This window comes from Hydra viridissima, unplaced genomic scaffold, assembly GCF_058129835.1.
Source record: "Hydra viridissima isolate aposymbiotic clone 2 unplaced genomic scaffold, HvirCarnegie_v1 scaffold_15, whole genome shotgun sequence".
Taxonomy (NCBI): Eukaryota; Metazoa; Cnidaria; class Hydrozoa; order Anthoathecata; family Hydridae; genus Hydra; species Hydra viridissima.
In genome coordinates, this window is record NW_028324314.1 from 8,080,867 (window position 1) to 8,101,865 (window position 20,999).

General features: G+C 28.5%; 1 protein-coding gene across 2 annotated transcripts; it reads left to right on the forward strand.

Moving 5' to 3' along the window:
* Positions 1-4,602: 4,602 nt before the first annotated feature.
* LOC145193248 (cilia- and flagella-associated protein 418-like) lies at positions 4,603-8,461 on the forward strand. Of its 2 annotated transcripts, XM_090072859.1 has the most exons (6): positions 4,603-4,797; positions 4,884-5,022; positions 5,576-5,651; positions 5,910-6,028; positions 7,606-7,757; positions 8,099-8,461. In XM_090072859.1, the coding sequence occupies exons 2-6, from the start codon at positions 4,889-4,891 to the stop codon at positions 8,200-8,202; spliced, it is 585 nt and encodes a 194-aa protein (XP_089928985.1). In that variant the 5' UTR covers positions 4,603-4,797; positions 4,884-4,888; the 3' UTR covers positions 8,203-8,461. The 2 variants fall into 2 exon arrangements, with proteins under 2 accessions (XP_089928985.1, XP_089928984.1); XM_090072858.1 differs by lacking the exon at positions 4,603-4,797 and having other exon boundaries at positions 4,809-5,022.
* Positions 8,462-20,999: the final 12,538 nt, after the last annotated feature.

A 20,999-nucleotide genomic window follows, 5' to 3' on the forward strand; every position in this document is an offset into this window, starting at 1 on the left:
AATTATGTTTCCACTAAATAAGTTTTCCGCAAGTTACCAATATCTCTTTTGCTATACATCAATTTCTTGTCTACAATCTCAAGGTTTTTAAATTGCCTTTTAAAGTTAGTTTTTATTCCTCTCTCGTTTTATGTTCAGGAAACCATTTGCCATTCAAATATTTACTAATATCGTGAAAGTTAATACCTTTGTACATCTTGAAAACACCGAAAAAGTAAATGCCACAAACTGTAAATTAAAAAAGTCAGTAAAATTTCAGTAAAAAGTGAGTAGTGTTAACAGTAAAATTTCAACGTTAAAATTTTACTTCGTAGTAAAATTGTAATGCTGAAATTGCGCAGCAAAATTATAAACAACAGTAAATTAAAAATGCTACAACGGCACAAGCGCATTTTAGACATCCAAGGGACCATTTCGTTAAAACAATTTAGCAGTAAACTACAGATGAAAAATAAGTAAGCCGGAATCCGACTTTCTGTAGGAAAATGAAAATTTTGAATGTCTGAAAATAAATAATATATTACGTTTTGATGATTTAATAATAGATTGTTACTTTAGTATAATAAACTAATACAATTCTAAGTTTTTATAGTTTATTTTACTACTATTATAGCCAATTTTTATTAGTATTTTTATCATTATAGTATTATTTATATAGTTTATTATAGTATTTGTTATGGTTTGTTGTAGTATAGTATAAATCTGCTAGTAAATATACTATTAAATAAATAAAAGAAAGTAAGTAAACTATAAGTATTAAATTTGTAATTAGAAATAAACTTTACGCGTACCTAAGACGCGTATTACGCATTTGTTTTTTGCCATTAATAATGAATAAAGTACAAATTTTGATACCATTCTTTTAAAATAAATCAACTAAAGATTTTTAAAAAACAAAACTTTATACTTTTAAAGCAGCACAAATTTATGCTGTTTAGTTAAGTTTTATATTTTTACAAATTTTTTTATTTTTGAAAAGAAAATTTAATAGATTTATTCAAATAGCAATTCAGCCCTATGCCAAATGGCTTGAAGAGTTTTTCTGGAAGAGTTTTTCTGGAAGTTCTTGAAGATCTTGAAGATATGAGGTATTGAAATTTATTTTTTGAAATTTTAAAATTTTTTTTAGGTCTAAAATTAAAACTGTTTCAACTTTAATTTATTTCAAATGACTGATATAGAAGTTTATTCACTTCTTCATTATCATTCATTATTAACTGAAAGTCAAATTTCTGATGCTTAGCCAAGATGCCAACACTGGCTTGATGCCACCACTGCGCACAGGATTAATATAGAGTATATGCTGAAATACATCATGGTTCGTTGGTTGCCTTGGTTCTAGATTTGTCTCAAAGTTTTACCCCTGCAGAAGTGAGATTGAAGAGAACTCTTTAATATTTTTACTTCTTTAGAATACAAACATCTGATAATAAACTTATCTTCAACTTTTTTGGCAAAAAAAAAAAGGTGGCACGCATTTACTATTTACATGTTTTTTAGTTATTTTTCTTTGTTACTTGATTTAAAATAAAAAAATTTTTTATGATTTAAATTGTTTTAAGTCAAAACTAAATTTGAAAAATTTTACACTCCCAGGATACCGTTTGAGAACCCTTAACTTAAACCATTGACCCCTAAGAATAAGGACTAACGGCTACCATGCTCGGGTCAGCGAACTTGGGTCCTTCAATATTTTTAGATTTTTTGCTATAACTTTGTCAAAAGTGGTCCATTTTTCACCGAACTTTGGAAGTAAGTTCCCAGGAATAAAAGTAACAAAAGTAGTTTTTTTAAAATATCTAGTAACAGTTTTGAAGATCTAGCATTTTATATAAAATTTTGCTATATATGCATAATGTATGTAGCGCAAACATTTTTGCAGCTAGACGATTATCTTCATTATATATTAGGAGCATGTAAAAATTTTCATCGTCAAACTTTTCAGTTAATTATGCTAATTAAAATATAATCACTGTGTTAAACATGATTTGAAAGAAAATTTTTTCTTGTTTGGTATGGCTATTTACTTTAAGTGAAGATAGTTTACTGTTTTTGAAATATTTTATCTGAAACAATCGAAGTGGAATAAATTCATTTAAGACATTGCATGCTTTATGAGTTTATAAAAGGAAAATTGTTGTTGGAAGCTTTCAATGCAATTCGTTCTGCTATTATAATTTATGCTCCAGAAGTAAGAATTTGTCAAGGATGGTTTGTTAGGTTTAGCAGTGGATGCTATAACTTAAAAGACCAGCAACGCTCTGGAAGACCACGAGAAACAAAAAATGATGATTTTTTAGAGCTGCTTGATGAAAATTAGTGTAGTGACGACAACTAAAAATTGTAACTAATTTAACTAAAAAAAACCGTAACTAAAATTAGTCGAAAAACTTCTTAGTCAAACTAAATTTAGTAGGCTAACTTTTTAGCCTAAATAAAATTAGTCGAGTACATTTTTAGTGTAACTAAAGTTAGTCGACTGACATTTTAGCATAACTAATATTAGTCGACTAAATTTTTTAATTTGCAAAAAATATATTGTTACTGCTACCCAAAAAATACTTTTTTAAAATTGTTGCAATTTTTATCTACAAGACATCTATTTCTAGGTTCGATTTTCAGAGTTTTTCAGGTTTTTGGAGAAAGGTTTCCGGGACATACACCTGGAATTTTGTAAAAAAACTTATCTAATTAGTCTCCCGTTATTATTAAGTGCTTGTTTTAACTTTCAATGAAAAGCGGTTCAGAACTGGATTTTTTCAGCTTCTAATTAAATGCAATGATTTTTTGAGGTAATGATACCTAATTTATTTCGTTCTACACTCATAAAAACGCAGATGTTTAGAGTGACAATAAGATTGTAACAGTTAGGTAACTGTTTTTTATTATTTCTATATTGTGTAATTGAACATACATCTTGTTCAACTCTCAATTTTGTTTTTCTTTTAAAAATTAATATTCAAATGCTAATAACTAATTATGTTTTTGGTATAAATTATCAGCTGTTTTTGACGGAGTTGTTCTGCTAACAAACCAATTTTTGTTTAATTCAATAAAAGAAAATTTGGGCAATACTAGGTACAAACAAAACATTTTTATTAGTTAATTATCGCAAATTATATTAAGTATTTTAAATTTCTTAAAAACAATAAATTTTGATAAATGTCCTTAAATTGATTTATTTGTCATAATTCATATTATGTTCATATAATTTCATGGTATAGGTTATTCAGTCTTTATTAGCACTAAATCTTGTTTTAGTCGACTAATTTTAGTTAGACCAAAAAGTTAGTTGACTAATTTTAGTTACGCTTTAAAGTTAGCCGACTAAATTTAGCTTGACTAAGAAGTTGGTCGACTAAATTTAGTTAGACTTAAAAAATAGTCGGCTAATTTTAGTTAGACTAAAACTAACCTTAACTCCCGCCCCAAATGAAAATCCACGTCAAACGACAATAAAATTAGCTTAAAAGCTTTCAGTTTGTTAATCAATTATTTCTAGAAGTTTGATTTAATTAGGAAAAAGTTCAAAAAAAGTTGAAAGTGGATTCCGTTTGAGATTTGAGTGAAAGAAACGTGATTCGACGATTGAACAATTGGATTTAGCAAAGTTTAGGAAAAAGAATTTTAACGAAAAATTATTAATGGAAATAAGAAATAGACTTATTTTTAGAACCATAATAATAAAAAACAGAGTTTAAGTTGTGATCAAACAACAGTTTCGACTCCAAAAAGAGACTACTGTAATAAAGTGATGTTGTGAATTTGATGGGATATAAAAGGTGTATTGTATTTTGAGTTATTGGAACCTAAGCAAACTGTTAATGCTCAAAGTTGTTCTAAATAATTAGGACGTTTGAGTGAAGACAAAAGAACTAAATCACGTCATAGAAAGTGAAAATTCGTATTGCTTCATGACGAAAAGTCGTATTGTTTTCATGAAGCACAATGGATCAGTCTAATTGCCATTCTTCCTAACAATGGATCTAATCTAACTGCTTTTCGTGACTTATATGTGTGCATACTTTGTGACTAACATGATGCATTAACAACATCATGGCCTGCCGTAAATTTTTATACGTTCTTCTTAGGGCTCATATTATTCATCAAAGTGACAAACGGAAAGAATTTGGTTATCTGAGACGCATGAATAAATTGCAAAAAACAGTATAACTGCAGTGAACTGAATGTTTGGCATATCATGTAGTAAAAAACAACACGTTCAAAAAAACCATAGCTAAACAAGTTGTATTAAACAGGTTGTCAATATCTGTTAGTTTGGTTTATGCTAATCTGTGTTCAAAGTTTTATAATAAACGGAACACTTTAACAAAGTTATGGCGAAAAAACTAATAAAACCAATGGACCCAAGTTCGCAGAACCGAGATTGGCCGCCATCAGTCATTTTAAGGGTTCTATGCCTTAAACCTAACCCTAAGTATTTCTCTAATTACTCGTTTTTGCCCATTGCAAGAAAATTTTTTAGTTGAAAACTGTCTATGCACAAAAACTTAAACGTCACACGGTTTTAGATCAGGTTTAAGTCAGAATCGCACCCCATTCAGTCAGTCTCAATATTATTTTTAAAATCTGAGCATCTTAAGCGCGTTCATAGTAACGAATAAAAATGGCGTTCTAGCTCAAATTTTTTATTCAATAATTAAAAAACAAGCAAATAACTGTAAATAACCTGTTTACATGCATTTATTATTCTGCTACATTAAGGCACTATTATGTATATAAATATAGGCAGTAGCTTAGTAATTATGTAAGAAGCACATTTTATGTTATACTGAGGTATGTTTTACATATAAAAGACGTTTAAAGTTATCTATTAATAGTTTATAACAAAATTAGGTGATTTTTCTTGTTTTGTAAAAAAGATCACATGGACGATATTGATGATTTGCTTGATGAAGTTGAACTAAAGTATTGCTCTAAAGAAGAAAAAAATGTTAATAGGATTCAAACAAAAATAAAATTTCAAAAGGATTTTAGTGATTCACAGCAAGCTGCAGTAAGGTAATTTTGTACAGAATATTGTAAAACGTTTTTATTTCTTTAAAGGCCTTTTAAAATATTTGAACAGCTTTTAATTTTTTCTAAACTGCTAAAAAAATTTCTTTGGCACTTAAGAAATTTTTTGATTCAAAAATTTTTGAATGAAAAAAGCAAAATAAAAAAACAAAAGTGTCAGTAAAAACAAAGTTTAAAAACATTTAAAATGCTATTCTCTGGGATCTATAATGTTATAAAATGTTACATTGCAAGTATCAAACCTATAGAGAAAATTTATTATTCAAGTTTAAACATCATTTACTTGCTGTAGTTCTATGAGAAAGGTTTGAAAAAGATTTACTAGATTGTTAAATAAAACATTCTTGGTTTTTTCTAAGTGATTTTCTATGAATTTGATAAGTTCTATAAGTCATGTTTTCTATAGTTAATGATATTTGCTTTAGATTCATGTTCATTTTAAAATTGTTAACATCTCAATGTGTTTCCATCTAAGCATGCTTTTTAAGATATATCAATTTCATAAGTTGATAAATGTTTTTATATAATATACTTGTAGATCAAGGCATAGTGAGCTAGATGATCTTGTTGATGAAATTATGAAAGATGATGGATTAGACAAATGTCTTAAAATAGTATATTATTAATTTTATAAAAAAGTGTTTTAGTTAACTTATGCTATGTTGTTTCCAATATTCTTTTTTTGAAAATTATGTTTATAGAAATAAATCCTAGACAGAATCTGCTTATTTTATGTCTCTCTTTGTAATTCAAAAATTATTTACTTTCTATGGTAGTTTATACAATCGACTGAACCAAATCATAGTTAAATTGATGAAATAAAAATTTACACTGAAATTATTTATTTTTTTATTTGTATTATTTTATTTTAGAATCACTCTCAAAATTCTTCTTCAACTGAAAAAGAATCTAAACTGAAGTTAAGATGTTCTGAACTTTTCGTTGGTGGTACACTGATACAATTGGGGGCTGCCAACCACATTAATAAAAGGTTTAAAATGTTTTTCTCTCTCTTTAAGACAAAATTAGAAATTTAGGAAATTTATTTACTTTTTTGAAATGTGTATTTAAAACTCACAATTATATGGAATATTGTACAGTAAATATTTCGTCAAAATTTTCAAAGAAAAACAAAAAAAATACAAACTATGAAAAACAAACATACAAATTTCAAACAAATGATATGTGTAAGGTTTAAACCTTTAAACCTATAATTCAAAATAAAATGTTTGAATTCTTTTTTTTTTTTTTTTTTTTTTTGATAAATTAAACAATGATCTCACGTATGGAAAGATACCTAAGCTTTTATTTTTTAAGAATGACTTGATTTTTGTTTTAATTTTACCACATCTAATAGTAAATTCATTTAAAGTGAGATTCAAATTTTTCCCTGTGCTTTTAACATTTTGAATTCAGACTTTTGATTAATAAATTCAGACATGCACCTCTATTTAATGAATTAAGACCTGTACTTATGTCTAATAAATTCAGTCTGTATTTACAGTTAATAAATTAATAAAACTTAGCTGGAACTATGGTTTAAGTCATTGGAACATTAAATACTTAACTTGAAAATGATTTATGAAATTCAGCTGTTTTTAGTACTATTTGGGAGTTTTTTGCTATTTGCAAGTTCACCTGTTTTCTTGTGTAAGAAATGTTCCCACACTAAGGTTCTATATATCACTTTGATCACACACAGTTTTTTGTTATCAGACAAAAAAATATTATGAAATTATCTTCCAATATTGTGTTTTTAGGCTGAACTAATTTTTACTACAGATCTTAAGTTAAAAAGTAAGCTTGCTTTCTCTTGATCAGACAGGATTGAAATAGAGATGAATACTGTAGTCCTGGTGCTAAGACCAACGCAGAATCAGTACTGTGTAATAAAATACTAGCCGAAAAAACTAGTGATTTATGTTCTAAATAGTCGCAACTTTTTTTCTCATAAAATGTTAGAAATCTACTACAGTACTATTTCGTTTTAATTCTGACACAAGTTCTTTTCACTATCCAAGTTTAAAAAAGAATGTTTAATCATTTGATATGGTAAAGATTTGTAACATACAATTAATTAACTTTAGTGGTATTATAGAGTTAATACTATGAAAACTGAACATAGCCCTGAATTAATGTCTGTGTCATTGGTACTATACTACATTATTTATGCTATACCATACCATAATCTGTAGTCTATACCATAGTCTTTACAATAGTCCATATCACAGTACATCACTAATACCATGGTTTTATCATTTATTATGATGAAAATTTTAAAATAACTTTGAAATAAAGATACCAAATATTTGAGATTTCATTGATGCAACCAAATGTGTAAAAGTATAAAGTAAGATCTCGATTAGTTTGTGCAGAATAAGTCCATTCTAAGTTAAAAGATTCTTCTATTAAGTTACTTCTGGACTGTTTTTTTAAAGATAATGTCAAATTTTGTTCTTAATGAATTATACAAATATAAAAATAAGTTCTTAATGAATTACATAAATAAAAAGAGATTTTAATTGTCAATATTTAATTACTTTTCCCTGGGATTTCTTTTATATCCAGGTTATGTGATCAACTACACTGTCTGACATGTGATAACAGAGTTGTATATTTTGATAACTTTGAGTGGAAAGAAGACAAATGTGATTACTTAGTGTTTAGAAATAGCTATCCTGATTTTAATCGATTAAAGTCTGTACTTCTTTTTAGAAATGGTAATTTTTTTTTTTTTTGTCTGTAAGAAAAAAGTTGTTTAGTTTTATTGTATTATTATTTCTTGATGAATATTTATTTCAGTTTATTTCTTAGACTTCTTAAATAAGGAATAGAGTTTTCTGGGCCGGGGATTTTTGCCCTAGGAGACTTCACTCACTAAAGTCTATTTTTTAAATTTTTTGACAAAAAATTTTCTAGAAAAATCTAGATGACAAAATATTCTAATTAAATTTTCAGCAGCATAAAGCGAGTTTGTCATTATTTAAACTTTTAACTTTACGAAGTTTATTGTTTAAAAAGTAGTTTTTTATAAGCTCTTGTTATGCAATCTGTTTCTAAGGTTATCGGGCTTATTGCTGTCAGTGCAGCTGGTTGACTGGCAGCGATTTGATTGAGTTGGTGAAATGTAAACCAAGTTTTAAATGGATATGTAAAAGACATTGACGTAATTGTTTAGTTAAAAAATCGATAAAGAGGCCAGCATTTTGCTCAACATGTTTAGTGAAGCAAACTCATGAGTGTTTTGTAATATGGTTTTCGCCTTTGCGTGATAAGATATATTTGTAATTTTTTTTGTACTTGTCTTTTGATTTTTTTAACCCGCACTCGATTCTTCTTTTTTTTTCTTTTTTTTTTTTTTGCAATTTAGAAATGCCAGTTTGTATAGATTTCTAAAGATTTTAATAATAATCGCTCGCTTGATTAGCTTTGAGTATTTAATGACTTTTAAAACTTTTCTCTCGAATAATTACATTTGAGACATGTTTATCTCTTTATAAACATTCTCATCATCCGGTTTGAAATTCTTATTTAACAAAATATTTTTGATCAGATTTATTTATGAGTAAAAAATTTATCGTGTGTAATAAAATTTAAGAACTTTTTTTTCTTTCGATAATTTCGAAAACAAAATGGCGATAAACTTCTACTGCCAGGAAACCGATATTAATTTGATAATTGGATTTAAAATATGCTCTCATATTTTATTTTGCAATTTTGTATTTTAATGTTTGACAGATTAGAAGAACTTTCAAATTAAGAATATCTTCAAATTCAAACTTTTTAAAAACAAATCTTTTTCCCCCTATTTTAGCTCGTTTAAATTTATCGAAATTTAAACGAGCTAAAATAGAGGAAAAGACAACTGGAAAATTTGATAAATCGTATTGTCTAACAAATGGTCATTCATCCAGCATGAATTTAAAAATATATTTGCAAAAGTAAATTTGCTCTATTCAAGGCTTCTTTTGTTACAAGTGCATTTAAAATGGACAGATTTGAAAACACAATTGTTCCCTAATGATCAATTAAAAAACAGTGGACTAATAACATTAGTCAATACATTTTTGCTGACTTAAATTTAGGGGTTGTTTTTTAAGCTAAATTTGATACGCTTATTCCAAATCTGGCTTCCTTTTTTTGTCTGTCGCATCTACAGTATATTCGTGTTTTACGATTAAATGGATAATAAAAAAATTAAAATTTCAATCATTTTAACAACATTTCCAATAAACTTATTAACCATGATTACAAACACAGAATGTTGAAGCCACAATTTCAGTAAGTGAAAATTAATAAGCTAAACGAATAAAATTTTTGTTATCATTAAAACTTTACAAATTGGGTGTATATATTTATATAGCTACCAATTTACATATTAAATAATATATTTGTTTCACATGTAAATGTAAATCAAGAAATATTCAATTTGAATTTGACCAACTTATAGATTTAAATTTGAAGAGAATTTGAATACTTTACTAATAATGGAGCACTACAAAATGAAAAAAATAGTAAAAGTTTGAACTTGACTTTTTAGTTGTTACAGTGATAACAATCGCTAAAATATTTCCAAGTAAAGAGAAAATATGGATCAGTAGGCAAGTACGTCATGAACCCCAAAAAAACCTAGTACTGAAGTTTTTTAACTAAATATAGAGAAATTAATATGTAAAGTTATAGGCTATCCTATAAAGTTATGGGAGTTCAACTAGTACCACATGTTTTCAAAGAAAAACAATTTGAAACCCTAAGATCGTTAAACTGCCAATTGCTTTCAACCTTGTAAATTAAAGTACTGAGATGAAGAAGTCGGGTTTTAAATAAAGAGCAACAAATAAAAAGATAGGACAAAGTTTGAAAGCTCATTCCTCTTTCAACTTTTCAGATAAAACTAAATTTCAAATAGAGTTTTTTTAAGGCATCATCAAAGTTTATTTTAAAACATTTATCTAGTTTTGATGACTAACAGTATCAAGCCTTAACTTGACTGATGAAAAAAGCCGTAGTATCAGGTTCATATCCAAAATATTAAGAGAATACTGTATCCTTTGGTAGAGTTGTTTAACATTTTTTGCTCGCTAATTATTCTTGTATACTTGCTTATTTAAAACAACCCAAAAGTTTTCTATTAGGTGACATTCCCGTACATTTACAGGATTTTCATTTTAACGGACGAAATTTACATTAATTTGGTTCAAATCACACTTTTAGCCTAATCAGGTCTTGCTTGATCTAGCCTAAATATGTAAGTTATACTGATTCATTGAAATCTCCTTATTCAAAAAATAAGGTTTTTTAAAAACCCTTTTCTGAGAAGCATAACCAAAGCATTTTATGATCTTCAAACTTCTTTTTTTTTTTGTATTTTACATCTTGCTAGTCTAATATTTCTTGTATCAAATTTTCTGTTTCCATAAATTTTCTGTTTCTAGAAATTTTGATGCAAGCAATATTAGACTAGCAAGATGTAAAATACAAAAAAAAAGAGAATTTTTTTGCACACGCGCTCTTCTTTTTTAGACTTAGTAAATCTCGTCAGTTTTAATGAATTTTTAATCTTTTTTTTTTTTAATTATTTAGATTAAATGTGCTTTATAATAGGGAATGTCCAAATCCCGATAGGAACCAAATGAGACTCGATTGGAATGGGTATAGGGCACCGATAGAAGCCAAAAATTATTTTATGGATTGTCCGAACGGGTATAACCCGACAACACCGATAAGATTGGGTAGTTGAAATTTTACATACCTAATCCGAATAAATATTTCGGGTAATTTAAATTATTAGTACCCAAATATTATAGATCCAATCGGTACACAGACCCGATTACCAGTTAAAAAAAAGAAAACCGAACGGTTCTGTTATCGAGCATTGTGTGAAAAAGGTCCATATTTTTCAAAAATAATTGATATTTCTTAAAAAATTACCAAAAGAGGAATGTAACCCCAATAGTTGAAATAATCCTATCTTCACTTGGTATTTTTGTCAGTTAAACAAAATTTAATATATTTCCTTTATACTGTTCGTGCAATCTAATTGGAAAAATTACTGTAGTTTACCGTTTATTTGAAATGCTCGACTCTAATTGCGTGTTACGGAAAAATTCAAGGTAAGCCAAACCCAGCAAAGATCGTAAAGGATCATTTTGTGTTTTCAGAACTGTTTCCTATTCCGTTTCTTGAATTTATTTGAGAAAGGCTGCGATTTTAAAATTAAAATCGGGCGTGCTTAAAAGAGCAAAACGCTTGCTAGTCAGTCACGTACTCAATAATCACAAAGTCTAAGTGATGATACTCAAAACGAAGAAGGAAGTGAACGTGAAAAAGACATTCTAATACTATCTTCAGATCCAGATGACAAGCCTCCCCATAAAAGTAAAGCCGAAAAACCAAGCAATACTTTGATAATCAATTTAATTTCTTTGTATAGTGGTTGTAAATTTTACACAGGGTGCTGGCATGACGTAGTTCTTGTAAATGTATTAAGTATGTTTTAATCTTTCTCGTCTCTGTTAAAAGATCATTTATTATTTTAAATTTGTTTAAATCGCTATCGTATTTTTCATCTTCGTTTTTCTCTCTTTGATCATCGTCAATACATTTTTTCGTTGAACATTCCTTCTCAATTTTCCTTCTCAATTTTTTTGTACTAAAAATGAAACTCAACGAGTTCTAATAAATTTTGAATTATTTTACTATTGTTATTTTGCTCCTCATGATAGTTTTTATTGCATTCAAACTTTGAACCGATTTCATTTTCATATTGAAAACCTTTTGACTTCAGATAAATCTTTTTTGCTAAAAGAAATCCACTGAATTAACTCTTTTAATCTATCGCTTTTGGCATAAGCAATCTTTTGTGTAAAGTAATTGACATAACAATTTAACAAAGAACTAAGTTTAACATGTGTAGTGTTCATTTGGTCGTCAATTCTAGCCTTAAAGATGTGCTTGCACAAACAGTTGCTTCAATGACGTAATCTATGTACGGAAAGAAATCTTTTTCTATGATACCTTTTCTCTTGACCTTTGGAAAAAAAAGCAATTTTTCTCTGCATCTTTTTATTGTGCAATGTGTCTAAAATATTTGAAAACGGTTTATCTCTGTTATTATCAAAAAGCTTAGAAAACATATTTGAATAACTTTCTTAGAAAACATATTTAAATAGGGGAGAACCTTAATGAATGGGACGATTACTGAATGTGACAAACTCAGATTCTTGTAGAAGCATCGATGTAAGGATATTCAAACTCCTGTAACAAAGAGTGATAGAAACAAGAACTCAACTGAACGACTCATCCATCCTATTGCTCTATGACCGTAATGACAATGGATGTTATTGTGTTTTCGAATGTAAAAAGTAATTTTTTTCTGATTTTGCAGCAACTTTTGAAGTTATGGAAAATAAAATACCATGCCTAAAAAGATAGCAGTCTCTAGTACAACAGTGAGTAAAACATTCAAGCTTAATTATTAAAATTGTTTTTAATGTGACTAATCATTTTTGGATAAAGTGATGCGCATATTGAATGGGACAAAATACTACCTATTGAATGAATTTAACAAAGTATTATTTACAGCTCAGCAGAGGGAAGCTGCAGTCCCTTACTTTTATCCCCATGGGTAATGGGTATTATTTACACACTTTTATACTGCAATATTTTACTTAAATAAAAATAACTAAATATAATATTCTAAAATGAGAAAGTTCTGCTTTGATTGAAATTTAACTAGAACTAAAATGTTTAAAGTTAAAAATATTTTTCGTGTGGTCTTTATGTTTGTATCTGTATATTTAGCTACATTTACAATTAATAAACTAATTTGAAAAATGATTGAATTGAATACGTTTATTTTTAATTCTTTTATGTTTGTCCCATTCAATGAGACATAATGAATGGGACAAATGTCATGCTCCAAAAAAACTCTCTTTTTTCCAATAGCCAAATGCAAATCCAATTTTTTTGTTTTACTATATCATTGAGCAAGAGCCGGTGGTTATCAAACATATTTAAATATATATATGTTAAACAACTTTATCTACGTTTAAAAAGCATTTTGCAAAAACTGTCCCATTCATTGAGGTTTTCCCCTAACTTTCTTTTTCAATCTCTTCTCTTCCTATGGAAACGAATCAAATTTTGTAACTAGCAACAATAAAATATCTCGAATTTTATCATCAGAACACAATTTACTCAAACTGTCTAGCGAACTTATAAAACTAACACCTTTCGTCGAACTAATTAAAGATTTTTCTACGACTAAAAGTATTTTTAAACATGGTACTGCTTTACTAAATGCCCTCATGAGGAAAGCATAATACATTTTAGTTAAGTAAATACGATGCACTCCATTATATAAAAGTACTTCGATTAAATTCTCAGTAATTTTGCTACAGTTATAAAGTTTTATTTTGTTCTGAAAGTTGTTTTTGTTTTCGTAATTTTATTAATAACACAACTGATACGTCAACAGTACATGGAGATGCACCTCAAAAACCAAGTCACCCCAAAAAATACAGTCAGAAAATGCAGAAATAAAAGTAGGAAATATTTCAAAGTGGATATATATTGGTTTAATTCTAACCACAATGGATTTGGTAATATAGGAAATGTCCAAAACCGACATTTTAGTTACTGTGAAAATTTTTTCAACTTGCATTCAAATGGTGGAAATCTAGGTGTGGTTTTTGGGGGTGCATTTTAAAACAAAAGATATGATTAAAAACAGCTCTACAAGACTATTATGATCAGAAATGAATCTAAAGATACTTCAGACTTTTGTAAGAATATAAATGCTATAAGTAGATACTAAATAACGTTGGTTTTCTTTTTTAGGTTCTTAATATATAATATATACACCCAATCCACTAAGACCATTTGATTGAGGGTTTTATTGGGCTTAATGGTTTGAGATTAAACTCATACTTTTTTGAATATTTGAGTAGCTCTGTGCTAATGCATGAGATGTTATTAACAATCAGATGATATTATGTTCTTTATGTTCTTTCAACAAGATGTTCTTATGTTCTTTCTTGTTGAAATGTTTAACAAGATGTTCTTATGTTCTTTCTTGTTGAAATGTTTAACAAGATGTTCTTATGTTCTTTCTTGTTGAAATGTTTAACAATATCTTTATATTGAAACATCAATTTTGTTTCCCTTCAGCAGAACCTTCTTCACTGTTAAAATCACTACCTTCTATCGGAAACAGACATCTTGGTTCCTTTGCAAGACCTTTTAAATTGTTTTTGTAAATACATTTTCGGCATCTTTCTTTTGTTTGGTGGTTTTTCTCCGTAATCTCATTTACAATATTTATCACATTTTTGGCTTTCTTTGATTTTTTGGGTTTTGACAGCTTTTGTTTGAATTTTTGGAAGTTCTTGAAATCAGTTTTTTTTTAGTTGGTTGGATGCTTTTTTAATGGAACTCATCTAAAGCTCCTACAGCTTGTTAGAACTTGTCACGCTAATGTTGCAGGCTCACTTCATTTATTCTCCATCAGATCCTGGTGGACATGATGGTTCTAATACTTCAGGTTGGTTTTGATGCTTCAGGTTTTATACATTCCTAAACTTTTTTGAACATGTCTCTCCTATCATGTTTTCATAATATTCATTCTAAAAATAAATTCTAAAATCTAAATGTAAAAAAAAAAGTTGTTAAACCTTTTTAACCTATTCATCTTTTGCTTATACGTTGCTATGTTTAGTTATTTTTATGGACAATAAACATCTAGAGTACTTCTGTAAAAATTTTAATTTTTCTTTTTTATTTAATATCTTTACAAAACCCACGTGGTTTCTAGGATACCTATGACGTGGCTTTCGTGGTACATTGAAGTATAAGTATAGTTTAAGTACAGTGTAAGTTTGCTGTGCTAAAATCATTTAAAGAGATATATATTATAACTAAGTCCTGCAGAAAATAGCGTCTGTATTCCAATCCGTTCAGAAATTACGGCCAATCTAATCCATTTGAGTTTTGGGTTACATGACGAAAAATGTGATAAACTTTAAAAACCCAGCAAAGGAACATGCATGGCCTAATGAATCATACTACCAGGAAGAACTCCATCAATAGGTATCTTTCACAACCAATGTTAAAAAAATCATGTCAACTTGGTAAAATCATGTAATCATATAAACTGATAAACTTAAATAAACTGAAGTGTAAATTTAAAATCATAAAAAATGGTTGACTAGTCAGTTTAAAAACATCTTTTCTCTCTTCTGTTATTATTATCATCATTATTATTATTATCGTTATTTCAGTTGAAATAAAAGGACATTTAATACAATGCTTGATGATAAAGTTTTAAATGATTCTTTTACTTTGTTTAGCGAGAGAATATTTAGTTACTGACTTTTGGGTACAGAATGAATATGGCGTTCAATCAGAGCTCAGTATTTCCATTGAATATCACCTAATATACCCTCAAGTAGTTGACTTTCCAGTAATGCGCTTGTCCGATTAAAGGTGTCAGACTTCTCGTCACACCTTATTGTATTATTCTGGAAAATTATTGTTTTTCGCGAAAATGCTTTTATTACTTTATCGCAAGAATTCAAGCAGAATTCAAGCAGATTGCCTATATCGCGTAAGCTAGAAAATACTTAATAAAAAAAATGCGCAAAGTTTTGTTGTCCTGTAAAGTGAGTTTTTACTACAAAACAAAAATACTTTATAGAAAGTCTAGTTTTTTTAAGCTTTCCTCTCATTTATAATTTCTTTGATTAGAAAATCTTACAAAAGAATTATTTAAACCATTTCCCTTCCTGTTCAAGGATTACGGCTTCCCTTTTTTCGGACCACCAGTGCTTTCCCCCTTTTATTCAATTTAAAGTTTTACATCAGTCTACCTCACAACCTTTGGGAATGTTTTTTATTTTTTATTAGCTGCAACCATTTTTGTTGATATTTGACGACTGCTCATTCTTTTCTTTATACCTAAAAATCGGGATATACAACACCTTGTTATTTTCAGAGGAATATAATTCAGATCTTATGCTTCTTACATGTAATATGAAAAAAAACCTCTTCTTGTGTATCTATTTCAGAGACCAGTTTTAGATGACATATTTAGGTGATTGCTACTTGAGCGTATTTAACGTTGTTAAGAAAATTAATTTAGTTCATTCTTGATTTATTCAGTTGTAACATCAGAATAAAAACACCAAATGGAAATTAATGAACACAATTAACTGAAAATCAGTTGCAGGATGCCCAGTAAATACTTTTAAAGTGTCGTATAGGGAGGTTGCTAGCAAGTATGGCTTCACTAGACAAACGAAAAGAAAACATTTGATTTGCTCTAACTCAGCAACAAGTGACTTAATTGATATCAAGAACTGTTTTTAAATCGAGGTTTTCGATATAAAACATATTCTTAATAAATGTAAAAGACGGGAGAAAACGCTGAAACAACCAATAGAGTTATATGTGGTATTTATCTGATTATTCTGCTAAACAGTATCACCCATAAAGTTTAAACTATGGCTTTGGGGCATATGCTTGACAATCTAATTGCAAGTGGTTTAAGGACTGCAAGTGGTTTAAGGACTGCAAGTGCCTCTACTGATCGTGCAGTTTTGTCACGTAAATTTATTCTAACTTACAGCGATTGTCAAAATTTATCTTCTTTGAAATCGATCTTTTATTTCTACGCCAGATACATTACTTTCAATGATGCCCAGTAAAACAACACCAAGTAAGAGTTGATTACATATATAATGTCTTACGTGCAAGAGAAATTATAATATCTGTTGTAAATAAAACGTTATAAACATTATTTTCTATAATTGCAGAGTTCAATGATGATCTCTCTGTCTAGTAATATGTAGATAAACACAAATTAGTGGCAATTAAAACTTTATGAGAGAAGTTTGCTAGCAAAATTTAGTAGCAGCAGTGTGATTGGGCTTTAGTTCAATACGCAGACATACAGGACGAAAGATTCTTGTAGAGGAGTCTGATTGACGCCATGAAACACTGCAATTTGTAATAGAAGAATTATTACCTGATCGAAAAAATTCTGGTGATTGGTCCTATTTTACTGTTATACCACAAATTTTGAATGTTTTTTATAAGCAAGATGTCCAACTGAATGAGCACAGCCAGATACATGCGATATTCAATATCAACAAGAGAACATTGTAGATCACGTTATTCTTTTGGTGAAAACTGTCGAATCAAAAAGGAGCTGCGTTATCATCACGCAACTTATTCGGCCGATTTTTCAGTCATACCTGCGTTACTATAGCAGAAAAGTGTTGACGAAAGCAAGCTCGATGAAATGATAAACTGTATTTCAAAATGTTTTTTTACAAAACAGGGTTTTTAGGGTAAATTTTTTTTTTTATCTTATTGTTTGTCTTTTGAATAACCAAAATAAGTTTTGATTAAACTCGTAAATCACAAATAATGGTTCCAAAAAATAAGTAACAAATACAAGAATAAACTAAAATGATATAAATGCAACATTAATTTAAAGAAATAATTTTGTAAATAAATCATCAGTTTTTTTCTTTCTCAAAAAAAGTTTACTTTGGGTTTTTTTTTTATTATTATTTTCTCACGGCATTGTAAATGTTGTCGTTTTTAGTATAATTCTTTACTTTTTTTTCTTTTGTGACTACAAAACTAAAGTCAAGTTTTTTGTTGATCAAGATTTTAATTTTATTATTATGTTTATATTGTTGACGTCGTTGTTTTTATTAATATTATTTTAAGAGATGCGCACGTTTTTAATTTGTAAAGCCGAACACGTTGTAAGCATACAAAATCTCACATAAACATAGTTTAAGATATTAACTTATAAAACCGCATGCATTAACTTACAAAGGTTCTTATGTGGTAAACTTAAAAAACAGCGCAAATCATTAACAAAGCTTAGCGCATTGTTAATATTACAAAAGCCTCAAACCGTAAGACAGAATAGTATTTTTACTAGTTTATTTCTTTTGCATTTGCATTAGTTTTATAGTTCTTGCTTCCCGTCTAGAAATTTAATCCGAGTAATTTTCCATATGAAAAACCGAAATCACTCTTTAATCTTCTTTTTAAAACAAAAGTTATTTTACAATTAGTAAATTATTCTAAATACATCAACATTATTGTATTTTTAAGTTTTTGCACGTATATAAAATCATAATCTGCACGTAAAATGATTGAAAAGTTTGAGCAATAGGATGGGCAAACAATTAAGGTGGTATTATGGTTGATGGAGCATCTATTAACGATATAGGTTTATCAATCATCACACATCATACGTTTCAACATAGATCATCCTTGATAATCTATTTCCACAAAACGAATTAGTATTAAATCGTGAAACCAAAGATGATAATTATGGGGTGTTATGATGATGTGATTGGATGATCATGATGCAATGTGATAAAAATGTGACGCAGTTAACAAAAGATTCTGTCTCAACATACGAAAACTTCCGAAAGTTAATATTAAATTTACATTTTATGGGGTCTCAACTGTAAAGATAAATAAGAAGTTCAGAGTTGTACCCGTAACTGCTACAGCATCAAAAGGATATAAACAAAGAGAACAAACGTGTAAAGTTGTACAAACGTGTAAAGAGGAGTTTTAGCAGAAAAATCTCAGCAGTTGCAAGTTTAAGTTAAAAAAATCACGAAGTTATTTAGAAATAATTTTAATAAAATAATTTAATTTTAATTTAGCGCAAAATATCACATCATCTATTTTTAAAATGATCAAAGAATAGCTAAACTGATCTTTAAAAGGATTTCCGAGGCGTGGATATTGGCGTGGTATAACTTTTTATGATTATTTACATAGTAGAAGTGAAAAAATAATATTAGCAAATAAAAAGTTTACGCAGTCTCTTTCATTTTTCACAGTGAAATGAAACTATGTTTTTGGTCCTGACAATTACATTTGTGAATTTAAAATTCTATTTCCAACTTTAAAATTTGTTTACTTGGCTGTTAACTCGCCGAAGTTCGATAATCAATGCATTCACGAGATTATATTTGCCGTTTACAAACAACTAAAGTTTGCGTCGTTTTCTTATAATCAACAATAAATCGAGATTAAAAATTGTAAAGTCGTTTTTGGAACGGTTTGTGCAGCAATTGAAATACTTGCGTTGTTTCAGTAACAAATAATTACTGATCTTTTTTTTTTTTTTTTTTTGTATGGTTTTAGTTTTTTGCTTTGAAAAAAAATTACGTCGCTATTACACTTACCCCTCCAGACTTTTAGCGATATACATTTCTCTCAGACTATAAATTATAATAGTATGCACATTGTAAATTTGTTCAAGTTGGACTCCTATTATCCTTCTGAGATAAAATATCTTAAAAAGAAAGCAAAATCAATCTTGTTACATGTGATGTTGCTGATCAATGTGATGTCCCTTCACTCTTTCTCATATCACTATTTATCTATTACTTAAAAATCTAAATGAACTGCTGCCAGTGATGGCTCACGAGGTAACTGCTTTTACATTTATTGTTAACCACTCCTTAACCCCGTCGCTAAGCCACTGGAACTTGCAAAATAAGAAACTAGAACTTGCAGAAAGAGATTTTTAAAGAAAATAACTTTAGAATATCGCATTTACATTAATGAATAGAAGTGACGTTACCTTATTAACGTAAATAATAAAAAATGTCTGTTTGTTTTTGAATAACGCTGCTTTAAAATGCAATCAGTTTTTCATTTGTATAGAGGCTTATATATTATCCTTAAGTTTATGGAAATTTTAAGCATAACGCTCAACAAAAATATGCATTTTAAATCAAAAGAGAAACGCCATGCAACAATCACTTTCATAGGCAGAACCATATTCTCGGACGTCCCAATTTGATGTAATATTATCGCAATAAAAACCTGTTTTAAATTTACTATTTGCTTTGCGCTCTCCTTTTTAAATTCGGACGTCCGAGAACCTAAAATTATTTTGTAATATTGTTAACGCACCGTAAACCGGCCTTTACTAAGGATTCCTTGATTAGTTTTACCGCAAAATAAAAACGTGAAGAAAAAAAACAACGAAAGACTTTATTTTCTCAATTAAACTTGTGTGCGGATTTTTCAGACGTTTTTCACTATACTATAAAATTAAAAGTGCGGATTTTCTTTTCAACGTTTTTTTTTTTTGGTAATTTACATTAAAAAAAAAAAAAAAGAGGAAAATGTTTTCGGTATTTTACAGTTTTACTTTAAAAAGTCCGAATGCTGCTTTTCAGTGTATAAAATATAAATTTATGCATTTTGGTTTGAAAATTTTGAAATATAAACAATAAGTTCTTAACTTGTATTTAGTATTTTAGAATGTCTGACGAAAGTACGATATAAAACCCATGCGTTTTTTTTTCATTTAATATTTCCATGAGTCTGTTAAAAAAATGTCTATTTAAAAATATAATTTGGGAGGAACGAACCGAAAGTAGTACTTTAAGGCGGACATGGCAGTGTGGTCAAGGACATTATTGGTTTGATTTCTAATAATTCGTTTACAAGCTAATTCCTGAGAAAATTGCAAATATTTTTTTTTAGATTCTGATCTTATAAGTTTGTAAAATAGCATCGGGCTTAGAGAGAAAGTAATGTTCACGAAAAATCGTCGTTGCGTCCCGTTAGAAGTTAATATTAAATTCGTAAAAAGCTTTACAATCTAGTGTCTTGTCAACCGTTACAAAGTACTCCAATTCCCTTATAAGCAGAACTTAAGTTAATGTTTATAAACAAATATTACAAGATCCTGTGGGAGTATCTTTTACGTAAGCACGTTTTCTTACATTCGTGCTTTATTTCACGCTTCAGAGAATAGTTCTAAGATTATCTGGGCTTCGTAATAAAAGCCAATGACGTCAAAGACATCAAACTTTTGTACGTCAAGTATAACATAACGTTTTTGTTTTAAAATTTAGATGGAATTACTTGATAAAAATTTTATTAATATTTTATTGGGTTGT